We start from the raw sequence: 26,879 nt of genomic DNA on the forward strand, positions 1-26,879 counted from the left end.
CATTTATTCCAGTTAGAACTAATTAGAGTACAACATCAAGGAATCAATAACAGCAAAATATCAAGATAAAATATGGCAAAAATTACAATAAACAATGAATTGTGTATCTTGTAAAGAAAACTATGATCAAAGTGGCAGCAAGAGAGGCACCCAGTTATAACCACCACTCCCAATAAATGTAACCATGTAACCTGACACAATAATTAGTTGTTATTTCAGTCTTGCCTCATTTGTAATGAGACTAATTGAATACTACTGATAATCCAAAACTTCTGATTCCAACTTTGCGGATGGAAATTGCTGGCCTCAGGGTGTTGCTGATGTAACTAGGTGTAGGAAGCCTAGAATTGCTGGAGATCAACTCCACCATGCAGTTCTGAATCCTAATACTTTGACCAACGGAATGTGCTGTCCTCTGGCTGTTAGTTGTTGCAGTACCTGCCTTAATATAGTCAAAAGAAATACCATTGAGAAAAAAAAATGCTCTGACCAAATTGGTCACATTTCTTTGAGATGATGCATTTACCAGTTCTGGAGAGTAAGTTAATTTCTACTAGTTTGCAAACACAAGGTGAGCTCAGTTGCAAGCTCCTAGACTAGAAATTGGTTTGTGCCAGTTTTCTGCATACAGGTTACAAATCATGTTCCGCTCAAACTCTTAGACAGAGGACAGCAGCACACAAATTTGTCACTATGACATCATTTAGCTGATTCACTGTGCAGTGCGTGCAATCAGCAGATGGTGCAATCAACACCTTGTTCTCACACCCAATCTATCCCTCAAAAGGAGGCTGCATTAAATCACACAGGCTCACTGAGTGCTCCTGGTGCAATTGTAAGTAAGGAAAATGGAACATCAGGGCAGAGTGACAAATCCAGTGTCTGTGCCTTCTGAAAAAATGATGGCGGCTGCCTGGGCCATGCTGAAAGCAGTTGGTGGAACACTCAGGAGAGTGTTCAATTGCACCATCTCAGTGGTGCTATAGATCCAAATGTTGGACCCGTTGTCCCTTAGTCCCAAATTGTTTCAAGGTCAAGTGATATAGACTGCTATATGTGCATTTTGTGTACCTATCCAATTCAAATCAGAGTAGTCAATGCTCAAGTGTCATTTGTGTCATTGTTTAAGAGCGATATGCATTGGACTTTTTTTTTAGATTAGATTCCCTACAGTGTGGAAACAGGCCCTTTGGCCCAACTAGTCCACACTGATCCTCCGAAGAGTAACCCACCCAGACCCATTCCCCATATTTACCCCTGATTAATGCACTTAACTCTATAGGCAATTTAGCATGGCCAATTCACCTAAACTGTACATCATACAAACAATCTCGATGAGTAAACAAACAACAAAACACTTTAGAAAAAGAAACTTCTGTACCTGTATTGCCAACATCGTCATAGATAATGCTGCAAATATAGATAGCACAGAGTGTTACTGAGAGAAAGGGATTAAATACGCTGCAATATAGTCATTATTCATTTGGAATAATAATTACTATTGAAGTGAAATTCAGTGAATATTTAGAATCATACAGTCATATATCATAGAAACAGCTCCTGTGGCCTGACTCATTCAGGCTGACCAGATTTCCTAAACTGAACTTGTCCCATTTGCCTGCATTTAGCCTATATCCTTTTAAATCTTTTCTATACATGTACTTGTCCAAATGGCTTTTAAATGTTATAATTGTACCCATTTCGACTGCTTCCTCTGGCAGCTCATTCCACACATGCACTATGAAAATGTTGTTCCTCACGTCTCTTTTAAGTCTTTCCCCTCTCACCTTAAACTTATGCCCTCAACTTTGGACCCCTCTATCTTGGAAAATTATGTTGGCTATTTGCCTTATTGTTATGGAGCTGAAGGCATGTAATGTACCTTTAAGAGCGAGAGATAATGCTGTTCTGAACTGAAAACTTATAAGCACCTGTGTATATGACTAGATGGCAGTCCCAGAGTGTACTGGAAATTTGTAAATATGTAACATTTGGCTGTGAAATGGATACCTGAGTTTTGGTTGCTGTTTTGACATTAATTTGAATTTAACCAGTTTAAATTATGCCCCGCAATACTAAAACCCAGTAGAGTTTGAGTTTATTGTTTTGCCAACAACAAACCAATGAGTTGATCTGCTGTTGGGGTTAGAAGAATGGAAACATTTTGAAAACCGGTCAGAGAGCAACTGCCATTGAGAGAGAAAATCCTGGAGAGCTAATTGCCCATCTAATATCTTGCTCTCAAAGAAATTAGAAAACACTCTCTATCAAAGGTTCCTTTTCATGTGAAACAAAACTCGCTATAAAAAGAAAGAAGACGACCCAGGGAGATCAGCGGCTGGAAGAGTGAAGACACAAATGAAGACAGAGACTGTGTGTTTTTGAAATTAAGTTGATGTAATTTTAATAAGTGTCTTATTGGAACAGCATATTGTTATAGAGTTGGAGGCAGATACAGTCATAGAGTCATAGAGATGTAAAGCACAGAAACGGACCCTTCGGTCCAACTCATCCATGCCGACCAGATATCCTAATTTAATCTAGCCCCATTTGCTAGCACTTGGCTCATATCCCTCTAAACCTTTTCTATTCATATACCCATCCAGATGCCTTTTAAATGCTGGAATTGTACTAGCTTCCACCACTTCCTTTGGCAGCTCATTCCATACACGCACCACCCTCTGCGTGAAAAAGTTGCCCCTTAGGTCTCTTCTTTATCTTTCCCCTCTCACCCTAAATCTATGCCATCTAGTTCTGGACTCCCCACCCCAGGGGAAAAAAAGCTTGTCTATTTATCCTATCCATGCCCCTCATGATTTTACAAGCCTCTATAAGGTCACTCATATTTTAACAGATTACGAGGCAAGGCGAGCTCTTTTGAATGTTTGGTTTAATTAACAGAGGGGTTCGCCTCTGTGTCATAACATTATTAATGCCCCTCATGATGTTATAAACCTCTAATAAGGTCATTCCTCAGTCTCCGACACTCCAGGGAAACCAAAGTGTCTGTTTCCAGGCTGTATGACTCTAAATGCTATCTCTCAGAATCCCTTCCAACAATTTACCCACCACTAATGTTAGGCTCATCAGTCTTATTTCCCTGGCTTTTCCTTGCAGTCTTTCTTAAACAATAGTACAACATTAGCTACTGCTGAAAATGTGTTGCTGGAAAAGCGCAGCAAGTCAGGCAGCATCCAAGGAACAGGAGAATCAACGTTTCGGGCATAAGCCCTTCTTCAGGAATGAATACCTTCCGGCATCTCACCCATGACTGTTGTTGACACAAATATCTCTGCAATGGGCCATGCAGTCTCCTCCCTAGCTTCCCAGAATGTTCTGGGATACACCTGTTCAAGTCCCAGGGTTTTATCTATCTTTGTGCATTTTAAGACCTCCAGCACCACCTCTTCTGTAATTTGGACTCTTTTCAAGACATCACTATTTACTTCCCCAATTTTCCTAGCTTCTGTTCTTCCTCCACAGTAAATACTGAGACAAAATTTTGTTTATTATCTCACCCATCTCCTGTGGTTCCACACACAGACAGTCGAATCGAATTTTCAGGGGTCCTATTTTCACCCTAGTTACTCTTTTGCCCTTAAAGTACTTGTAGAATCTCTTAGGATTCTCTTAACCTTTTTTGCCAAAGTTGTCTCATATCCACTTTTTGCCCTCTTGATTTCCCTTTTAACGTGATCTCCTACTCTTCCTATACTCCTCCAGGGATTCATTTGATCCCAATTGTCTATTCTTGACATATTTAGTTAATGGTGAGGATTGGTAAATTGTAACAAACTTGTTTAGCAGTACAGGATAGTTACATGTCATTAGGCTTGATCATTATTAATGAGATACTACTGTTACTAATTATGAAGAATAATCAAGAAAGGCACAAACTCACTTGGACGGATCCTATAAAAAAACTACAGTTGCAAGAGCAGGTCAAATAGTCACAGTCAGCATCATAGAGGTCGAAAACACAGAAAAATGTCTCATTTTTTATAGTTTCAGCACAACCTTCCTGTTCTTAAACTCTATGCCTCAGCTATCTTTCTTGATCACTTTATCCACATGTCCTGCTATCTAAAGGGACCAGTATACATGGGCATCAATGTCGCTCTGATCCTTGGTGCTTCCCAGGGTCCTGCGGTTAATCATGTATTGTCTTCCCTTTTCTGTTTTTTCTGCCCAAGTGCATTACCTCATAATTATACAGAAAGATTGGGAATTCAGTCATGAGTAATTCACCTCTTGGCTACCAAAAGCCTGTTCACCAACTACAATTTTTGTGTCAAAATCACGACCATCTTCTCACGTAGGGCAGGAAAAGCCAATCATGTCCATACACTGAGCTTCTGCCAAATGGAATTACAGGTGTCCCCTGTTATCTGAAAGCAGAACATTCCTACAAAACCTTTCGTAAGCCAAAATGGGGTAAAGTGAAGAAGCATAAATTTATATGGGAAAAATTTCGCCTTTCTTCGTAAAAACGAAAATCCTCTTTGAATTTCTTTTGGTTAGCGAGAACAGGTACTAATATAGGTCTTTCGTAAAAGCAAACTTTTGAAAAGTGGGGGATACCTGTACAACAAATGCTGCTATCCTCATTGCAACACTCTCCACTAATTTTGAAAGTTAATTCTTGCTTGGCTGCCTTTCTTCCTCACATGCTTTAGGTCACGTAGAAATTGAGCTATGTACACCCAGTCTAGTTCATAAGAAATAAGATCAAGACCAAGACATTGAGCCCGTTGTAAGATCATGGCTAATCTGATTGTGGCTTTAACTCCACTTGCCTGCCTGCCCCCATACTCCCTATCTCCCTTTTGAATAATAAATGTCAAACTCAATCTTGAGTAGATTCAATGATCCAGCCTCCACTATCTATCTCTGAGGAATTCCAGAAGCTAACAACCTTTAGAGAAAGCATTGCTGTTCAATCCCATCTTCTGTGAGAGACTCCTTACTTTGAAACTGTTTTGCATGGTTCTAGATTCTTTCACTAGAGGAAACATCCCTTCAGTATTTATCAACCCTCATGAAAATCTTATATATTTCAATAAAAATCACTTCTCATTCTTCTAAATGTCAATGCCTTTATCTCCAAACTGCTCAAAATTTCCTCATAAAACAATCCCAAGAAATTAGCCTAATTAACCTTCTTTGAACAGTTTCCCAGAAAAGTATCTCCCCTTATAAGTAGACCAAACCGTACACATGATTTGGAGATGCCGGTGTTGGACTGGGGTGTACAAAGTTAAAAATTACACAACACCAAGTTATAATCCGACAGGTTTATTGGAAGCACTAGTTTTCGGAGCGCTGCTCCTTGTGGTTGAAGGAGCAGTACTTCAAAAGCTAGTGCTTCCAAATAAACCCGTTGGACTATAACCTGGTGTAGTGTGATTCATTTGTAGCAAGACTTACCTACTTGTAATTGTTAATGTATTATCAAGCAAAGCAGTGTCCCCGGGAAGACAAGGGGTTGAGGTGGAAATCACAGGTGTCAATGCTTGCTCCTGTTTTGAGCCTTGTGTTCCTTGTAAAGCAAACCCATTCTGACCCTAAGCACAGCAGGCCCAGCTGTTGGCTCTGCAACCCCCAAAGCACAGTGGCCCTGCCTCTGATGGGAGCACATTGACTTCTTCCACGCCCCTCAAAGTCCACGCCTGGATTTTTGGGTCCTGGAACACTGGTGAAAATGTTTCTCCAGTCTGAAAAGCAACCATTCACCACTACTTTCTTTCCTGTCGTAGAATCATATACTCACTACAGAGAGAGGCCATTTAGCCCAATTGAGTCTGCACCCACCTGTGAAGAACATCCCTCTCTATCGCCATAATCCCGCATTTACCAATGGGCAATCCACCTAACCTATGCATCACTGGGCACGAGGAGGCAATTTAGTATGGCCAATCCATATAACCAGCACATCTTTGGACTATGGGAGGAAGCTGCAGCATCTGGTAGAAATCCACGCAGACACGTGCAGAACATGCAAACTCCATCCAGTTACCCAAGACTGGAAACAAACTTGGGTCCCTGGTGTTGAGTCAGCACCAGAGTCACCTCATCATCCATGTTGTCATTTGCATTAATTCTGTCCATGATTGTATCAAAAAACTCAATCGATTTAAACACTTAATGGTAAGGTCCTGGGGTGTGTTTCTGAACAAAGAGACCATGGAGTGCAGGTTCATAGTTCCTTGAAAGTGGAGTCGCAGGAAGATAGAATAATGAAGAAGGCGTTTGATATGCTTGCCTTTATTGATCAGAGCATTGAGCATAGGAGCTGAGAGGTCATGTTGCGGCTGTACAGGACATTGGTTAGACCACTTTTGGAATATTGCGTGAATTCTGGTTTCTTTCCTATTGGAAAGATATTGTGAAACTTGAAAGGGTTCAGAAAAGATTTACAAGATGTTCCCAGGGTTGGAGGATTTGAGCTACAGGGAGAGGCTTAATAGGCTGGGGCTGTTTTCCCTGGAGTGTCAGAGGTGACCTTATAGAGTTTATAAAACCATTAGGGGCATGGATAGGGTAAATAGACAAAGTCTTTTCCCTGAGGTCAGGGAGTCCTAAACTAGAGGGCATAGGTTTAGTTGAGAGGGGAAAGATATAAAAGAGACCTAAGGAGCAACATTTTCACGCAGAGGGTGGTGCATGTCTGGAATGAGCTGCCAGAGGAACTGTTGGAGGCTGGTACAATTACAACATTTAAAAGGCATATATATGGGTTTATGAATAGAAAAGGATTAGAGGGATATCGGCCAAGTACTGACACGTGAGAACTAGATTAGGTTGGGATATCTGGTCGACATGGACGAGTGAACCGAAATGTCTGTTTCCGTGCTGCGCATCTCTATGACTCTAAGATCTGCCATTGTTAAATCTATATTGACTCTCCTTATCTAATTCACATTCGTCCAATGATTAATAAATCCTTGTGTGTTTTGGGATATAAAGCATATCCTGCCCCATGGATTGGGGAAAAGACACTCCTTTATTGACTCCCAGGTCCCAGTGTTTAATGATAAGGAAATTACTGATAAACAGGTGGGTGAATCAAGGCATGAGCAATCATTGGCTGCTTCTCAAAATGACCTTGAGTAACCTCAGTGATTTCAGGATGAACTGGACCTCAATAACAAGGATTGCATCCTCCATTTACAGTGAATTAAGTCTGTTCTTTACCAGCCATGCATGTAGGTTGCTGCTATACAAGATGTATTTCCAACCAGGAAAGCACAACAGTGCAAAGAATAAATTGTGAAAAATAGGGCGAGTGTTTGAAAGGTGAGCATTAAAGGGCCTGACTAGTTTTCCATATCATAATGACCTTTTCTCAAATAGTATGAGACTGAGGCCAGGTACAGATGAAGTCTTATCATCAAAGTGTACAGTATTCACAGGTTAAGGCTGAAACTGAGGAATTTAGATCATGATGGGCAAAAACATTCCCTTCATTGTGGCATCTAGAATCCAGCAGGATAACACTGATAAACTGGAAATGTACTGTTTGGTTGTGAGCTTTGCCTGTGAAAGGTGCTACGGCAATGCAATTTCTTCATTCTTACACTCCTTAATATTTTTCAAACAGGACAGTGGTAATTTTACTCGAGTTAATGATATCTGCACTGATTATTGTTTGGTTTATCAGACCAGCAGTATGTGATTGCGTTTACTGTTTCGCATTTTGATCTGATAAGGTGGGATTTGAGGTTCATCCTCTTTTCCATGTGAACTGGTTGTACGGTGGGGTTTGGGGATCTGGTTTCGCCGCCACTTTCCCTGTAAATTGTTGTTTCTTGTAACCTGCTGTTCATTGTTAATTGTTTGTTTGTAATTTGTACTGGTTAATAAAATATAAAAACAAGGGGAGTGTTAGTGGTGGGCTCTAATACTAAGTGCTTATAATTATAAATTAGAACACCATCTGGGAGGCTGAGTAGTGAGTGCGGATGCATTGAGCTGCCTCCTGTTAGCAGATACATCACTGGTGGTAACCCCAGTGGAAGTGTGTGTAGTGATATGAAATTTTCTCGACACACTTTCAGTCATAGCTGACAATATCAGACTTTGGGGGCAGAAAGATCTAATCCTTTCAAACTGAAACATCTGGTGGTGATAGGGGAAACTAAAGGGCCGTCATAACTAGAAATCTTTTTTGGTCCAGGGGAGACCAGCTCATAGTAGAGGACAGCATATTATTATAGGGAGCAAGCGTGATTGACCTGAGCAAAGGTTTCTGCCAATTACTGAATGGCTGTATTTCTCCAGGGCCATCCAGGGATCTCTAAAATGAAGATCTTGGTGAGAGGATATGTTTGGTGTACAGGCCTGGATGCAGACATAGCCGTGTTGGAGGGGCAGTTCCTAGGGTGCCAACAAGGACAAAAATGACTGTCAGCAGCTCCCCCACGTCTGTGGAAATGGCCGGGTAAACCTTGTACTTGGTTACACCTCGGTATGCATGGGGGGGGCATGGTGGCTCAATGGCTAGCACTGCTGCCTCACAGTGCCAGGGACCCGGGTTTGCTTCCAGCCTCGGGTGCCTGACTGTGTGGAGTTTGCACATTCTCCCCGTATCTACGTGGATTTCCTCCAGGTGCTCTGGTTTCCTCCCACAATCCAAAGATGTGCAGGTTCGGTGAATTGGCCATGCTAAATTGCCCATAGTGTTCAGGAATGTGTAGGTTAGGTGAGTTAGTCAGGCGTGAATGTGGGATAATGGGGAGGGAATGGATCTGGGTGGGTTACTCTTCAGAAGGTCAGTGTGGACTTGTGGGGCCAAAGGGCCTGTTTCCACACTTTAGGGATTCTGTGATTCTATGCAGGTCCTTTCATGGTTTCAATGGTCTTAGTCATTGTAGATGCCCACTGAAAGTGGGTTGGACATGCTTAGGATCCATTCATCAGACACATGGATGACAGTAGAAAAACTGCACCCACCTTTTTCAATACACAAGAGTCCTAGAAGTGTTGGTCACAGATAACAGACCTTCATTTTCAAGCAGGGAATTTGGGTATTTCCTAAAGTCAAATGGGATAAAGGACAGCTCCATACTACCTCTCATCCAATGGCCTGGCAGAGAATGCAGTCCAAACTTTGAAGGCTGGCTTGAAGAAACAGCCTAAAGCTTCACTAGATACCAAGCTGTCACAGTTCATATTTGATTGTAGGATCACCCTCATGCAACTACAGGGATAGCACCTGCTAATGGGAAGAAGACTCTGCACCAGGTTAAACCTGATCTTCCTGGACCAGGGAGGGAGGGTAAAACAGTATCAGGAATGCTAGTGCCAGGCACAAGTCTCCACTAAGTGATACAGACAGTTTGATACAGGGGACGAAATTTGATTTAAGTATCACAGAAATAGTCCTGCTGGGGTAAGAGGCATAGTTGACGTGAGGTCAGGTGACATTTAAAATTTGGGTAGGTACGATGGCTATGAACAAGCATGTGGACCATATGAAAGCTGCGAAATTGCAAATGATTCTGGAGAAAAATGTGCCCTGTGCTTTGGAATGGTTGATGGGTCCTCAGAATCAGTGATGGACATGACGGATGTAGCCGCCTCTATGCCTTTATCACCAGGAGAACAGAGTAAAATTCTACTGAAGTGATGCTGGTGCAAGAGGCAAGCTTGAATATGTCACACACCACTGGCATTGGACACTGACTTGGAGGAATCTGACCTGGTGCTAAATGCCCCAAGAAGCTCTCCCAGGAAAAGGACTGGCCCATTTCCTCAGAATCTGAGGGAGGGATGTAATTGTAATGAGGTCAGCCAGCTAGATCTCAAGAATGAGTTCTCAGATTGGGGCTGTTAATCTCGTCCAGTCAAGGAGCTCTGTGTGGTGATACTATGCTTTAAAAGATGTATTTTGTCCTTTTTTATGAAGGGAGATTGAGACAGAGGAGATGAGTGGTTTGTTTCCAGTTAATAAAGTAAATAGCTTGTGAAGCCTTGGGTTTTGTTTTTTAAAGTTAGAACAACAGCAATCAGTCCTGATAAAATCAGATTCCAATTGGATTGGTTAAAGGAGTTGTCCAGCTTCAGGGGGGCCTCTGTCACTTGCTTGGCAGACATTAATATTTAGGAACAGACAGGCATCTCCAGGGTCACGCATGTGGCCAACTTTAGCTCCTTAATTTCCATTTCACGTATGGAGTTAAAGGTTATCCCCTCGATCTACAGCTAAGTTTCCACTAAGCCCACAATGAGTCATTATTTTATGACAGCAAGTGGAGATGAAGGGTGAATGTACTGAGAATACATTACAACATTGGGACCATTAATCATTGATTATCCATCTTCCTCCAACTTCTCTGCTTCATAACACCACCGGCTCAAACATCAACTCTGACCTGTTCCAGCATAACCAGTACATCTCCCGAAATAGATTCTCATTCAAGCCCCACGCGATCACCTCTACTCTTATATACAATTTGATATTGTTTAGAAATTTTGGGTATCACTTTCCACTTCTCATTTGCCTGAACTGCCATTCTTCTTGATGACACTGCTGGTTCTCTTGTGGTCAAATTCTGACAATTTTCAGCTTTACCATTTCTTTTACCACTTAACATCATAACATGTCTGAAACCCCATCATTAAAATTCATACCCATCCCTTCACTGCCTGCAATCTCCTTGATGACCTTTGACCTCCAAACTACACAAAGCCCTGAGCTCTACAAACACTTGCAGCCTAATTCCACTTCCTACCAGTTCCAGTTCAATCAATCTCATCTTCTATCACTTCTCCCAACTTTTCTCCTCTTTTATTACTCTCTGTTTGGCCTCTTCCCCCTCATTTGAGATATATTTGTGTCCTACAAACAGGTTTGTTGACATTTTTAAACTGAACAGTGGTGCTGTTTTAGAATGCTTTGAATTTGGGGTGATCAACCTCTGCTGATGGAGATTTACATGAAGGTAATGCCTTATTGCTGAGGAGACCCAGGAAGGAGCTGTGATTGTTTAAGTTGCAGTGAGGGAGCTGTTGGGGGTGATGGGGTAAGTGAATCCACTCCAATCAGTGAGAGGCCCAGAGGAAAGGAATTTATGATTTTTATCTACATCTCCTTCGAGCCTCCTGACTGAAACAATCCCAAAGGAAAGCACCATCTATATATGACAGGTGGGCAGGAGACCTTAGTGGGAATTCAGGCAGCAGCCAGGTCTGGCAAATATTTCACTTTCTTAATATGGATATAGTGGGTGAGACTTCTTCCTGTGACTTTTAAAGAATGAAGAATCAGAATGCAGACACAATGATTCACAATCAATGGAATGAGTGAAGTAAGTACAGACCAAAGTGACACTGCATAAATTGAGCAAATGGCAACAAAGGAATGTTCTGGAACTTCTGATCCTACTGAAGAAAACTACCATTGAGTAACTAGCATTCAGATGATACTTTGTCTCATTGGCTTTACATGGCTTCTCATTGTCATGTATGTTAGAAATATTGATTAGGCTGAAGACAAGACTTTCATATTAAGTTAATGGATGTTTATATTGTCAATTTTATATTTTACTGCTCTCTTTGAGTCAGCCTTATGTGAGCAAAAACACAGGGGTGACATGAACTGACTTGTCGATAGAGATCACAGGTTTGTGAGATGCTGTCACTGATGCTAGTACTGGCAAAGGCACTGCCTTTATATATCAAGGCAAGGCTGCCTTACTCTCTCTTGTTGGAGAAATATATTGCCTGGCACTTGTGTGATGCACAAACCTGGGATGCATACATGTGTCATAGGGGAAGTGTTCAAGAAGAGGCTGACCGAAACCTTGATATGAGCATGGATTCAGTCATTGAAGGTCAGTTTATACCAATAGGAAGAGAATGCAGATCTAAATAAATATGTAGAGTGATCCCACACTCTGACAGGCAGTCGTGCTCGAACAATACACTGGTTATAAGTTGGGCCTGTACTTATTGGAGTTTCTAAAAATTAGAGGCGACCTTATTGAAATATACAAGATTCTTAGGGGACTTGACAGGATATATGTGGAGAGGGTGTTTTCCCTCGTGGGAGAGTCTAAGAAGTGAGGGCATAATCTCAGAGCAAGAAGTTGCCCATTTTAAGACCGAGATAGGGAGGAATTTTTTTCTCAGAATGTAGTGAATCTATGGCATTCTTTATGATAGACAGCTGTTGAGGATAGGTTGTTAAGTATTTTCAAGATTGAGATAAATTTTAATCAATAAGGGAATCAAGGGCTATGGGGAAAAGACAGACAGACAAGTGGAGTTGAGGATGATCAGATTAGCCATAGTCTCATAGAATGATAGAGCAGACATGATGGGCTGAATGCTAGAGACAAGACATGAGAGAGGAAAAGATAGTGAGAGGAAGAGAATACATTTTCACAGTAAATTCTTTCTAAGTACCCAGAGTGAGCAGACAGTTCCCAGTTTATGATTAAACCCAGTGTCACCATTTAGTTCAGTGTTCTCAATAATTGTTTCCATATGGTCTTTCTGCTGGGAGCTTCCATAGCTGGATAAGTTCATATTGTACCTGAATTCTGGTGGAGGGTCAGGAAACTCATTGGGGATCACGGTAATGTCATCGTACATTTCCTCTGAAAGACAATGAGGGCACAACATGATAAATATTTCAATAACTCAATCACAGTTTATGATCCAACTCTTGTACTGTCTGATGACAACTGAACTGTAACTCAATAATAATCTGGACAGAAGTGGTCTGGCCTATATGTAACTCCAGTCCCACAGTAATGTGGTTGACTGTTAACTGTTCTCTGAAAAAGCCATGCAAATCACTTAGTTGTACAAAACCAACACAAAAGAAAAATCTAAGAATAACACCAAATGTTCCGGCATCAACCTTGTATTACGATCTCAGCTGATGCTTATTAATGTTCTCTATCTTTAGAAATCACACAGAGTACTGTCTCTGAGCCAAGAGGCACAAGTTCAAGACTTACCTGCACCAGCGGTTTATACTAACATTTCTGAACAGGTTCATTAGAAAATACATGTATATTGGTCAAAAAACTTTCATCACTAGGCACTGGACTGAAAAATGCCAAACAGAGACCAGTTGAAACATAAAACCTGAGAAAGTTAATGGTGTAGAGGAAGACCATTCAGTCCTTCATTTCTGTACTAGTTAAGAAAGCACTATTCACCCCAATCCCACTCAGCAACCCTGTCTCTTTACTATTTTCTCACTTGAATACATCTCATTGCTCTGACATTGACTTACCTGTTTCCAATCCACATTTACCAAACCTCATCTCAGCTTAGTAAAATTGACCTTTCCCCAGTTTGGAAATTTTACTTCTGATCAATATTTCTCTGTTCCATAACTACTCTAAATCAAACTGGTTTATGATCACTGCCATCAAAATGCTGTTTTACTAACTCTACTTCTTCTTAGTTTATAATTTCCTCACACTAAGTCCAGATCTCTTAAAGTGGAGTCATAGGTAGACAAGGCAGTGAAGAAGGCTTTCGGCACACTGGCCTTCATCAGTCAGGGCACTGAGTATAGAAGTTGGGAAATTATGTTGCTGTTGTCCAGGACGTTAGTGAGGCCGCACTTGGAGTATTATGTTCAGTTTTGGTCACCCTGCTATAGGAAGGATGTTATTAAACTGGAAAGAGTGCAGAAGAAATTTACAAGGATGTTGCCTGAACTGAGTTATAAGGAGGGGTTGGACAAGCTGGGACTTTTTTCTTTATAGTGTAGGAGACCGAGGAGGATCTTATAGAGGTGTGTAAGATCATGAGAGGCATGGATAAGGTGAATGCACTGTCTTTTTCTCAGGGCTGGGGAATCGAGGACTAGAGGGTACCAGTTTAAGGTTAGAAGGGAAAGAATAAAAGGAAACCTGAGGGGCAACTTTGTTACACAGAGGGTCGTATGCATATGGAATGAGCTGCCAGTGGAAGTGGTTGAGGTGGGTATGTTAACAACATTTAAATGGCATTTGGATAAATGCATGGATAGGAAAGGTTTAGAAGGATATGGGCCAAGTGCAGGGAAATGGGGTTAGTGTGGGTGGACATTTTGGTCGGCATGGACCAGTTTGGGCCAAAGGGTCTGTCCCTGTGCTGTAGGTCTCTATGACTCTATGACTGTCTCTTTTCTTATTTGGGTTTCTCCATTCTAGTAAAAATATATTCTTCTGAATCCAAATTAAAATTATCTGCCCTCCATCTGTGTACATATATTCCAATTAATATTAGGGTAAGTGAAATCCCTTCTATCTCTGCCTTTTGTTTTTGCAATATTGAGCAGAGTGGATTTTCCTGGGTGGATTGTGCAGCAGGTCAACGTCATAGTGAAACGGATTAGGAGAATAGACCTATGTGAGAGGCAAGCAGCAGCAGGAGATAAAACCTGACAGCAGAGAGCTCCTTTAACCTGTTCCTAGCTATCAGAGCAGGAAAGTGATGAAACAGGTGAATCAGTAGGGGATGGGTGGGAATTTCATCCATGTCTCTTTTGATTGGCTAAGTGGTTTAAACCAGAATATGTTATTACAACTGAAGAGCTAAAGTTAGGATATTCATTTTTAAAATACTTAACATCCAAAGCAATAAATTAAATAGAATATAGATGGTAATGTGGTACAGCTGTAGAATGTGGGTGCTGGTGTGAGCTACAGTAACCGCATCTACAGCAAGTATTGGCTATTCAAGGAACTTTGGCTCACATCAGGGAGGGGAAGAGTTACCTGTACACAGTATTCCAGGAGACAGCCCTATCCCTTACATTAATAACATCATTTTTGGTCCATTATTAGAGCAGAGGTGTGTGGAGCGGGGTATTGGGATCCCGAGTTTAGCCAGTGCTGTTATGAGGTATGAGGTTCATGCTGCTGGTGTGGATAATGGCAGAGACTACAAGAAGCATGAGCAAATTGACCACAGCACCGTGGTCCAGAATGCAATTCAAGAGGGGAAAGAAAAGAGAAATGAAGTAGTAATGGGTAGTATAGTTAGGGGAATAGATATTGTCCTCTGCGCAAAGTTAGAGAGTCCCAATGGCTCAATTGCCAAATTGGTGTCAAGGTTCAGGACATCTCTCCCAGAGCAGGAGAGGAACTTGGAGTTGAAGGGGAAGGATCCATGTTGTAGTCCTTGTAGATACCCATGACATGGGGAGGACCAGGAAAAAAGTTCAATGGGGTTACAAGCTGCTTGTAGGAAAAATGGGTTCTCATTCATGGGGCATTGGCACTACAATGGTGAAAGAAAGATCTGTTCCGCTGGAATGGGCTTCATTGGGATATATTTTGCTTGTTATTTTTCTATGTTAATTGTTGATGCTTTATCCCTAATGTAAACTGTTTAAAAATTAAGAATGTAACCAAAAGAAAAGTTGTGTAGCAATTAAGAATCTATTGGGAAGAAGAAACTTGAAAGGGTTCAGAAATGATTTACAAGGATGTTGCCAGGGTTGGAGGATTTGAGTTATAGGGAGAGGCTGAACAGGCTGGGGCTGTTTTCCCTGGAGTGTCAGAGGCTGAGGGGCGACCTTATAGAGGTTTATAAAATCATGAGGGGCATGGATAGGATAAATAGGCAAAGTCGTTTCCCTGGAGTCGGGGAGTCCAGAACTAGAAGGCATAGGTTTAGGTTGAGAGGGGAAAGATATAAACAGACCTAAGGAGCAACTTTTTCACGCAGAGGGTGGTATGTGTATGGAATGAGCTGCCAGAGGATGTGGTGGAGGCTGGTACAATTGCAACATTTAAGAGGCATTTGGATGGGTATATGAATAGGAAGGGTTTGGAGGGATATGGGCCAGGTGCTGGCAGGTGGGACTAGATTGGGTTGGGATATCTGGTCGGCATGGACAGGTTGGACCGAAGGTCTGTTTCCATGCTGTACATCTCTATGACTCTAATTGAATGGCTGCGAGATTTTAGTTTATTTTATAGAAACATCGTAGAATTCCTACAGGATGGAAACAGGCCATTTGGCCCAACAATTCCACACTGACCCTCCGAAGAGAAACCCACCCAGACCCATCCCCCTACCCTATCCCTGTAACCCTGTATTTCCCATGGCTAATGTACCTAACTTACACATACCTGAATGCTATGGACAATTTAGCATGGCTAATCCATCTAACTTGCATATCTTTGCCATTTAAGTATAACTATCTTTGTCATACAAAGTATTTTTGAAATGGAATTTCATTTTTAAAGGGTGGAAGCATGTAGAGACAACCACTATTTTACTTTTATTTTCCTTATCTTTTTGGTTTGGAACTATGAGTTGAAGTTAAGATTTGGACTTTAAACAGCAGCTTGTTTTAAAAGTGAAGAGAGGAAAGACAGATGTTTTCAGTTCAGAACTTTTCTGAAAAGTAATGCAGCTTAATTATTCATCTAAGGACACTGCTGAGGCACTGTCACTGAATAGTTGCTATGCTCAAGATTGGCAATTGGTTGGACGTTAAATTGGTCAATCGAGGAAGGACAAGGCTAACTAGCCAACCACACAAATTGTTGATTGAAAAGATAATAAATCAAATAGAATTGGTTCTTACTTGTTTGGCAGGAGGCAATGTGATTTTTGAAGACTTCTAGAGATGGTACGTCTTTTTTAGATTTTCTACAATGTGGAAACAGGCCCTTCGGCCCAACCAGTCCACACCGACCCTCTGAAGAGTAACCCACCAAACCCATTTCCCTCTGACTAACACTATGGGTAATTTAATACGACCAATTCACCTGACCTGCACATCTTTGGACTGTGGGAGGAAACCTGAGCACCCGGAGGAAACCCACGCAGACACGAGAACGTGCAAACTCTACACAGACAGTCACCCGAGGCTGGAATCAAACCTGGGACCCTGGTGCTGTGAGGCAGCAGTACTAACCACTGAGTACTGTGCCGCCCCAATTGTTTTGCTCTTTCTCTAACTCGCTTTAGTTTGTCTCCAGTTATCAAATTGTTGAATGTTCTGAGAAAAGAATCCCAGTCTTTAAGGGTTAAGTAAATATTTCTAGAAGTCCATTGAAACTGTTTGCATTAACTGGTGAATTTGGAATTCAAACAAGATATACAGTTTGATTTGCCTGTGAACAACCCATATTCCAAGAATTTTATGAAAGCCTGATATCTATCATTTGAAACAGTCATTAAACTGACAAATTACAGTTCTTTTATTTCCTTTTTAAAATTTGTCACTTAATTGTGTCTGAGTGGGGACAGGTTATGACAAAAAAAATTACATCGTAGACATTAATTATATTATGTTGTTTATCTGTATTCTGCTAGAGTCACATTGTTAATTTTTGTTTAAGCTAAAAACTTGGTGTCCAAGATATCTTAGTTGTAAAGTCTAGATAGGAACAATTGTGCAATTTTAATGCTATTCAATGTTTTAATTTCACTGTGTTGCAAATCCAGTGTAGGGAGGCTGATTTTGTTTGGCTTGCTATCCCTGGTCATAACAGGGACCAGTGTTCTGGTGAATCAGAAACTAAAGTTGTAGATTGGGCTTTAAATTAATTAGTAGCAGAGAGAATTTAGTAATAGGAAACAATGGCCTAGTGGTATTATCGCTGGACTCGGGCAATATTCTGGGACCCGGTTTAAATCTTGCCACATCAATGGTGGAATTTGAATTCAACAAATATCTGTTTTTTTAAGAGTCTTAATGATGACCATGAATCCATTGTCAATTGTCAGGAAAACCCCATCTGGTTCACTAATGTCCTATAGGGAAGGAAATCACCATCCTTACCTGGTCTGGCTTACATGTGACTCCAGGCCCACAACAATGTGGTTGATTCTTAACTACCCTCTGGGCAATTAGGGATGAGCAATAAATGCTGGCCCAGCCGGCAATACCCTCATTCCATGAATGCAGTACAGAGGTGCATCGATAAGGAGATGCAGAAATAGAAATAAATGAATATGACTTGATAGCTATTGCAAAGATATGCTTGCAGGGTGACCAGAACTCAGAATTTGCTGTACTGGAAGATTAGGCTAAAAGGAAAAGGAATTGGTGTACCTTTGCTTAAAAAAAAGGAAGATAGTGGTGTAGAGGTGAGTAATGATATATGCGCAATCGATCATAATATGAAATCAGTAGTTGAAGTAAGGAATAGCAAGGGAAAGGAGTCATTGGCGGGAGTCATCTATAGGTTCCATTGTCTCACGGTAGGATAATGTGGACTTGATAACTTTGAGCTAGTCAAAATCTCTTGCTGTCATCCCAACTTATACCAAGTCCCACACAGCCATCACCTTCCCTGGAGCATCGGAGGCTGAGGGGTGACCTTCTAGAGGTTTATAAAATAATGAGGGGCATGGATAGGATAAATAGACAAAGTATTTTCCCTGGGGTGGTATAGGTTTAGGGTGAGAGGGGAAATATTTGAAAGAGAACTAAGGGGCAACTATTTCACACAGAGGATGGTGAGTGTATGGAATAAGCTGCCAGAGGAAATGGTGGAGGATGGTACAATTGCAACATTTAAAAGGCCTCTGGCAAATGGGACTAGATTAGGTTAGGATATCTGGTTGGCATGGACAAGTTGAACCAAAGGGTCTGTTTCTATGCTGTACATCTCTATGACTCTATAATTGTCTAAAGTGAACTGGGGAAAAAGACTAAAAGGAAGATAAGTGGATGAACAATAACAGATATTTTAAGCAGATATTTCATACTGCTCAGCATAACTTTATTCCAGTCAAAAAGAAGTATCTGATGAGAAGGGTGAATCACCTGTGGTTAACAAGTGCGGTCAATTAACAACTAAGGCAAAATAGAGAAAATTAGTGGTAAGCAAGAGGATTGGAAATGTTTTAGAAACCATCAGCAGATGACCAAAAAGCTAATAAAAACAGCAAAAATCAATTATGAAAGCAAATTGGTAAGAAATATAAAGACAAGCAAAAGAGTTTGGGTACATAAAAAGTGAATGTGGGACACTTAGAGAGCGTTTCTGAATAAGTTATAACTGGAGACAGTGAAACAATGAACACTTTGAACCAGTATTTTATGTTGGAGGGTGATGGAGGATACTGTAAACATTCCAAAGATATCAGATAAACAAGGTACTTCTGGAGGAAAAGATTTGTGACAGTCTCTACCACAAGGGACAAAGTATTTTACAAACAAATGGAACTGAAAGCAGGTGAGTCAACAGGTGACCTGGGTCCAAGGGCTTTAAAGAAACAGCCAGCAGAGATGGTGGTGGCATTGATCGAGATATTCTAGATCTGATTGGATTCCAGGAGGGTTCCAGTGGATTGAAAACTTACAAATTTCAAGAAGAGAGGGTGACAGAAAGCAAGAAACTATTAGTCAGTTAGCCATCTACTGTGGAGAAAATGCTAGTGTCCATTATTAAAGGAGTATCTGGACATTTGGAAAATCTCAGCACAATCACAATCATGGTTTTGCTGAAAGGAAATTATTTTTGACATATTTTCTAGAGTTCTATAACAAGCAGAGTTGGTTATAATGTAACGTATTTGAATTTCAAAAATCATTTGATATGATGCCACACAAAAGGTTTCTTTATAAGATAGGTGTTGGGGGTAATAGATTATCATAGATTGAGAATTAGTTAATACATAGAAGGCAGAGAGTCAAGATTAATGGATCTTTTTCAGGTTGGAAAGATTATAGCTAGTGGAATGCCACCAGGATTAGTCCCAGAGCCTCAATTATTTAACACTTGTATCAATGACTTCTGGGAGGGGTAGAGTGTGAGAACCCAAATCATGGTTGATACAAAAATTGGTGAGTACATACAGAATCTACAAAGTATTATAAAGATGTTAGGTTAGCTGGTCAATAATTCCCTCGCTTTTCTGTCTAATGTTTCTTAAATATTGGAGTGCAGTGCACAATTTTCCAGTTGAAACAAAATGTCCCTGAACTAAGAGAACTTTGGAAGGTTAATGTTAAAGCACATGCAATGTTCTCACTTACTTTATTTTAAAACACCAATAATTATAAAGGAGAAATGGTGACAATCACTATCAAGTTCAAACTGTGCTCTTAAAGAGCTTCAATACCTTCCATCATGCTGTCTGGTTTGAAAGGTGGGATTGGAGGATGGATATTGAGTCCCTTCAGCTTCTTCCCCACTATCCCCACTGGCTCCACATCATCATATTCATTCTGTTCTTGTTGCTGACACCTGGAGACAATGACAATCAGAGGAACCTTAGATTCCAATAATACATATCAGCCAACTGTAGAGAGAGAATCACAGTTAACATTTCAGGTCAGTGGCCTTCCATTAACACTCAGAATAGGCTAGGAGTAAGACGGCTCTTGCAGAGAGTCGGTCCAGACACTATGAGCCCAATGGTCTCCTTCTATGCAGTAACTGTTCAATACTCTGCAATTACAGGCCAAGATACTCAGTGTTTCTCAAGCCAGACAAAATGTAATTTGATATTTCTTTAACCAGGCCTCTCTAAATTGTTCCATTACCAATCTGATCAGAAACATAGAAAATAAGCGCAGGAGTAGATCATTCAGCCCATCAAGCCTGCTTCGCCATTCAATATGATCACGTCAGATGCTAATGGACTTCCAAGTCCCACTCCAGAGATTTGAGTTTATTATCTAGGCTGACACTGCTGAGCAGTACAGGGCCATGCTGCGCTATCAGAAATGTCATCTTTTACCTGGACCATTCAACTGAGGCCCTGCCTGCCTGCTCCACTGTAAAAGACCTCAAAATATTTAAGGGTGTTAGGGACTTCTCTCTTGTTGCTTAGCAATATGTATTCATCAACCAACCCCTAAAACAGATTATGTATCATTACCATCTTGCTGTTTGTGGGATCTTGCTGTGCACAAAGTGACTGCCGCATTTCCATTGTTATTTCAAACTTAAACTACTTCATTGGCCAGAAAGCTTTGGAACATGCTGTGACTGTGTAAGGCTTTATAGAAGCATATGAAAGTCATTGGCATTGAACGAGACCATTCAGCCTATCATTTCTGCACTGGAAAAGTAAGTTTATCCTTTTCTTTCTAAAAGTAAAGTGTGCTACATCCAAATGCATGGACTGCAAGGCAGTCCACACAAAAATGTAAACAAGAAGCTTGTCCACATCTCAGAGACCACTTAACAAACTCAAACTGTGAAAATCTGAATAGTGGTTTGGAAAACTTGGAAAAGTAATTCTGAAAGTTTTAAACAGCCAACACTCCAATGTTCAGAAAGGGTCAGAAGCAACATAATAGGAGTTAAAAGCCACCCTGTGTGATGGCTAAAGCAGGGGAGCAGACAATGTAAGGGAAATAATTCAAGTTCACAACCGCAATAAATATTATCACAATACCTAAAGACATTTACTGGAATATCTTAAAGAAAAGAATTGATGGTTGACCATGATGCGAAGTTCAGATGCCTTGATTTATTGTTTAGTTTGTTCATGATGTGAAAGTATTGCTAACAGCTTCTGCATCGATTGCCCTTCATTCATTTTCATAGAGAAGGTGGGTGTTTATGCGGTTCAGGGAACATATCTGGGATGCACCAAACAACCCCATCACTCTGTGACTATAACTTTAACTCCCCCTCCCACTCTGCCAAGGACATGCAAATCCTGGGCCTCTTCCACCGCCAAATCAAAGCCACCTGCCAACTGCAGGAAGAATGCCTCACCTTCCACCTCAGGACCCTACAACCACATGGCATCAACGTCAACTTCACCAGTTTCCTCATCTACCCTCCTCCCATCTCATCCCAGATCAAAACCATCCAACTCGGCACTGCCTTCTTGATCTGTCCTACCTGTCCATCTTTCTTCCCACCCATCTGCTCCACCCTCCCCACTGACCTATCACAATTACCTCCCACTTGCATCCACCTATTGCCTGCCCCCAACCTCGCCCCACACCCCTATTTATCTCTCAGCCCCCTTCCCCCTCCACATTCCTGATGAAGGGCTTGTGCCCGAATCGTTGACTATCCTGCTCCTCTGATATTGCCTGACCTGCTCTTGTTACTAAGAGTCACTCTTTTCCTGATTGTATCGCTTCCCTTGCTGATAGAGTGGTTCTCCTGTAATGAAGCCCAATAACACAGGGTGAATACTCACATGGGCTGTCTGTTATTTTTCACGATCTGTAGGTGGGCATTCTGAATATCTTCTGGAGACAGAGGTATGAACACGTGATGAGCATGTGGCTGGACTACTGTAGAAATGGGAAGATCCCAGACAATAGTCAGTCAGTTATTATTATAATAACGACATTAACAACAGAATAACAAAGCGCTTCACACTGACTAGCTGGGGGTATGACATGCTTTCATGAAGTAGGAAGGTAAAGAGTGTGACAGAAACCTTGCTTGAATAGATAGGTTTTGAGTTTGATTTTGACTTTGGAGAGTTCCACAGAAATGGAATCAAGAATTAGGTGTGGGAAAGGATATAAGGTTTGAAGAGGCTGCGGGATAAAGTGGGTGAACCAGGAAGAGATCTAAACTTGGAAAATTTAATTTAAAAAGTTGGGAATCGGAAATCAGTTGTGAGATCATACATCAAAGCCCCCCCCTCCACCCCAAACCCCGCCGTCACTATAAGCTTCACTTTGGGATGAGATTTAGTTTCAGTTTTTCATTTGCTGCCCCATACATATAGCCGGTAATGTCGGGGTCACCATTAGCATATTGAGTGACAATTTGTATTTTGTGACCCACAGAGTTTTCATTGAGTTGGACATGTCTTGGAAACCTTTGGAAAACTTCTCAGGGTTTGGAAATCTTGGTGGGAAGCCTCATGGTGAGATGTTGCCAGGATTGAGGGTTCGAGCTATAGGGAGATGCTGAACAAGCTGGGGCTGTTTTTCCTGGAGCGTCGGAGGCTAGGGGGTGACCTTATAGAGGTTTATAAAATCATGAGGGGCATGGATAGGGTAAATAGACAAAGTCTTTTCCCTGGGGTGGGGAGTCCAGAACTAGAGGCCATAGGTTCAGAGTCAGAGGGGAAAGATATAAAAGGGACCTAAGGGGCAACTTTTTCACGCAGAAGGTGGTGCATATATGGAATGAGCTGCCAGAGGAAGTGGTGGAGGCTGGTACAATTACAACATTTAAAAGGCATTTGGATGGGTATACGAAAAGGAAGGGTTTAGAGGGATATGGGCCAAGTGCTGGCCTATGGGACTAGATTAGGTTAGGATATCTGGTCGGCATGGATGAGTGGATCGAAGGATCTGTTTCCATGCTGTACATCTTTATGACTCTATCTTTCCTTCCATGATGATTTCTTTGGATCAATGTCCTCCCCCTACTGAATGGATCCTTTCACCATATCCAGTGTTCTCAATCCAACTGGATTCTTATCCACTCTTGAACTTTTCATTGAGAACTTTGGTGTGACATTGTCCATCTTGTAGGAACAAAATCACATCGGAATACGCTTAGGCCATTCAGTCCACTGAGCCTACTCTACCATTCAATAAGATCATTGTTGATCGAATACTTGAATGCCTTTTACTCACCTCATCATCATTATCCTGTTTTCCACTCATAATCAGAAATCTATCAATCTCCACATTTAAACATACTCAAAGACTGAGCTTCTACAGTCCTCCGTGGTACAGAAATCCAAATGTTGTTCTTATCTCTGACTTAAGTGGCATTACTTCCCTTTCTAAATTGTGCCCCATGGTTCTCGATTCCCAAATCAGGGCATACATATTACCTGTATCTACTATGTCAGTCTGCTTCAGTATTTTGTAGGTTTCAATGAGATTGCCTCTCATTTTTTTTGAAACTCTAGATAATACAGGCTCTGTTTGCCCAATCCCTCTTCATTAGACAGCCCCACCATCCTGGGAACAAGTCTGGTGAATCTTTTTTATGCTCCCTTTGTGACAATAATATCTTTCCTGAGGTAAGGAGACCAGTAATGTACCAGGTGTGGTCTAACCAATCTCCTATACAAGTCTCAAATTCTTTGCTGTCCTTGTCCACTCTCTAACATGTAGCCCTCTGAACCTGTTGCATAATCTGTTCTCTCAGGTTTAAGCTTAAGACTGTTATCAAGCCTTCTGATAAAGAGGATGCCGTTCTGTCTGGCAAACTGAGTTCCATGTGGCAGCGATTGAACATCTTCTCTCCAATATTTGCTCTTATCTCCATTGTTTCCCAAACAGTCTTATTGTTGTTATAGTCTTAACCTTATAATCCTAAGATTATTGTTTCTGGTAATTTTCCCCTATTGGGGCAATTTGGGTATGACATGAGTTAACCCATAAATCCACTTGAATTTTCAGCTGAGATTAGAGTGAGTTAGAGAGTTTTAAGTAACTTTATAAATCATTTAAGACTCATTTTTCAATTACTAGTCAGTTTAAAAGAAAAGTTAGTTAGACCGTATAAGCACACTTTGATGCTGATGCAACAGACAGGCAGAGTTTCCGTGAAAATGCAAAGTCTATGAACCAGCGTCAATCCTGAGGCCTTATTTGGAAATTGATAGTGAGGATGACCCCTGTACTACACAAAGGAAAACAAAGCAGAGGAGTTTACTCACAGATGGGAATGAAGAACTAGCTTTAGTGGGAAGATAGGGAGTGGTGAGACCAAGGATAACAAGCGCCTTGCCACTTTTAGAATGTGTGATAAACAAAGTGTTTGTGTAAAACAGACCACTTCAGAATTCAACTAATGTAGTGTCTCCATGACTTGCAATATATAAACTCTGCTGAATCCTAGTTGAGTTAGAGTGCTCCCTTAGATTCCTTTTTAAAGTGGACTTTCCTGAAATTGGCTCATTAAGCGATTGCTGACCGGTACCCCTCGGCTCCTGAGATTATTTCATAAGATAATCGAACACAACAGCTTCCCGCTTCATAGTTATCCAACATCATGCAGTTCATTTCTTCCTCCGTCCCAAAATGCATGAACAAGACTGCCCTGGTGGACCAGTCCTTTCAGCCTGTTGTTGGCCCACTGAATTGCTTTCTTCCTATCTTGACTCAATATTTTCTCCTCTATCCAGTCTCTCCCCATCTACTTCTGTGATATTTTTGATGTCCTCCATTAATTTCCTGACCCTACCATATCTTCTTCACCATGGACCTTAAAAGAGAGGAAGGTGTATTTGTTATTGGCATCATGATAGAGATAGCAGAAATAGAGGGAAATGATCTTTTAAATATGGAGTTTGGTGGGAAGGAAGGTGAACAGAAGGAAAATGCTACTTTCATTCCAAGAGGGAGGAGAAGTGGGGAGGACAGAAGGGAGAGAAATATGATAGACGTGGTTGAAGGCCTTGTCGTTACGGCTAGAGGGAATCCACAGTAGAGCAAAAGGAGAACCATACAGAAAAATTGCTTGGAAGGTAGCATCATCAAACAGATGCAACGGAGAAACTGGGAAAATGAAATGGCATCCTCCCATTTATTACAACCAAGATCAGAGGCTAGTCACACAACTGCATGGATGCTTTAGGCTCTCTGCTCCCTAACCAACTGCCTGTCAATGTGACTGAATTGCTTTAAGCCAATTGCTCAATATCCCTGAAGTAGCACTTTAGGAGTCAAGAGCAAGGGATGTCCAAAGTTAAGATAAATGAGAGGTCAGGTTAGGAGGATTATGCAGAGGAAGTGGGAGAATGGAGAAGAGGGTGAAGTAGAGGAATGAAAGGAGGTGGAGAGGAGGCAGGAGATGGATAAAGAGGTGAGGAAACAGGAATGGGTTAATGGCTCCCCAACAATAACAATAGTAATCTAGTACCTTCCATATAATAATCTGTTTCAATTAAAGTGTTAAATGTACATTATTCATAATGTACATGGCAAACTAAGACAGAAAGTACAGAAGAAAATCAGCAGGTGCTCTGCAGACAGGAAAACAGTTAACGTTTTGGGTCCAGTGATGACCCTTCGACAGAGCTGGAACTTCTTTTCCCTCTACAGATGAGGGGTAGAGGGAAGTTTCTGCTGAGTTTCTCCAGCACTTTCTGATCTTGTTTCAAATTTCCAGCATCTGGAGTTTTTTTTTCTCTATTGTACAATGACAAACTGTCTTTCTCTATGACATTAATCATTTCATTCACAGTTATTGGACAGTTATGTGATCCATACCGAGTGGTAGCACCGATGATGTAACAGACCGAGTTTCTGTCTCTCTCTGGTACCTCTGTAGGTTGACTCTAGGTGGACGCCGTGGTTTCACTGGCATTGGCCCAGTCATGGATGGGAGAGTTCTTTGTTTGGGGATGATAAGATCTTTGTCTGCAGTTTCTTTCCTCTGACTCACTGGATATCTGACCCCAGGCACCTGGTAATTCTTCCAGTTTCCTGAGCTAACAGGCTGTAACTTCAGCATTAGGTTTTGCCGCAAGGCCTCAGTCTTGCTGCTAGGCCCTGGTGCAGAGTCTTGGCATGGCCACAGTGTGTCAGGAAATCCCTGGTGGCCTCCAGTGTTAGTGAGAAGAGGAATAGATCCCACGGTGCAAATGCTGCTACGTTCCTTCTCAGTCTGCGGAGCCTTTGAGACATCAGATAAACATTTCAAAGCCACTTGACTTCTCATTCCTGGTTGAGCTCCTGGTTTGAAGCCTGAGGTTGGTTTACGGTCTTCCTGTTTGAAGGCATTGATGTTACTGTCCAGTCTGAGAGGAAGCCCTCCCTTAGTTATGGCTTTGGGTGACAGGCTTTCGCTGAAAGTAGACTGAGTTGTGACTGGAACAGCAGAACCCTGCTTGCGATGCACATCACTGTCAAGTACCTTGGGGTTAAACTTTGCCATGAAGCCGCTTAACTCTTCTTTCTCTGACTGAAGCACATAGACAAACAAACTCTCACAAACTCACCTGGCTCTCCTCCAGAAATGATCTATATGTGTTTGAGAACAAAACACAAAGATAACGTGTGA

The 26,879-nt window shown here is 41.4% G+C and overlaps 1 protein-coding gene across 2 annotated transcripts; it reads right to left on the reverse strand.

Annotated features, from left to right (window-relative positions):
* Positions 1-26,879, reverse strand: LOC122565157. Of its 2 annotated transcripts, none has more exons than XM_043720851.1 (6): positions 26,087-26,879; positions 22,090-22,183; positions 20,044-20,168; positions 12,539-12,602; positions 1,382-1,410; positions 1-442 (listed from the first exon to the last, which is right to left on the reverse strand). In XM_043720851.1, exons 1-6 carry the CDS (start codon positions 26,751-26,753, stop codon positions 423-425), a joined length of 999 nt encoding a protein of 332 aa, XP_043576786.1. In that variant the 5' UTR covers positions 26,754-26,879; the 3' UTR covers positions 1-422. The 2 variants fall into 2 exon arrangements, with proteins under 2 accessions (XP_043576786.1, XP_043576785.1); XM_043720850.1 differs by having other exon boundaries at positions 22,090-22,186.

The sequence above is a fragment of the Chiloscyllium plagiosum genome, chromosome 31, assembly GCF_004010195.1.
Source record: "Chiloscyllium plagiosum isolate BGI_BamShark_2017 chromosome 31, ASM401019v2, whole genome shotgun sequence".
In the NCBI taxonomy this organism is placed as follows: Eukaryota; Metazoa; Chordata; class Chondrichthyes; order Orectolobiformes; family Hemiscylliidae; genus Chiloscyllium; species Chiloscyllium plagiosum.

Coding starts and splice junctions, on each gene's coding strand:
- LOC122565157 (XM_043720850.1), bottom strand. CDS start 26,753: ATGGCAAAGTTTAACCCCAAGGTACTTGACAGTGATGTGCATCGCAAG. Junction 22,187..26,086: donor ATCATCGGTGCTACCACTCG/GTATGGATCACA, acceptor CCATTTCTACAG/TAGTCCAGCCACATGCTCAT. Junction 443..1,381: donor TGACGATGTTGGCAATACAG/GTACAGAAGTTT, acceptor GACTATATTAAG/GCAGGTACTGCAACAACTAA.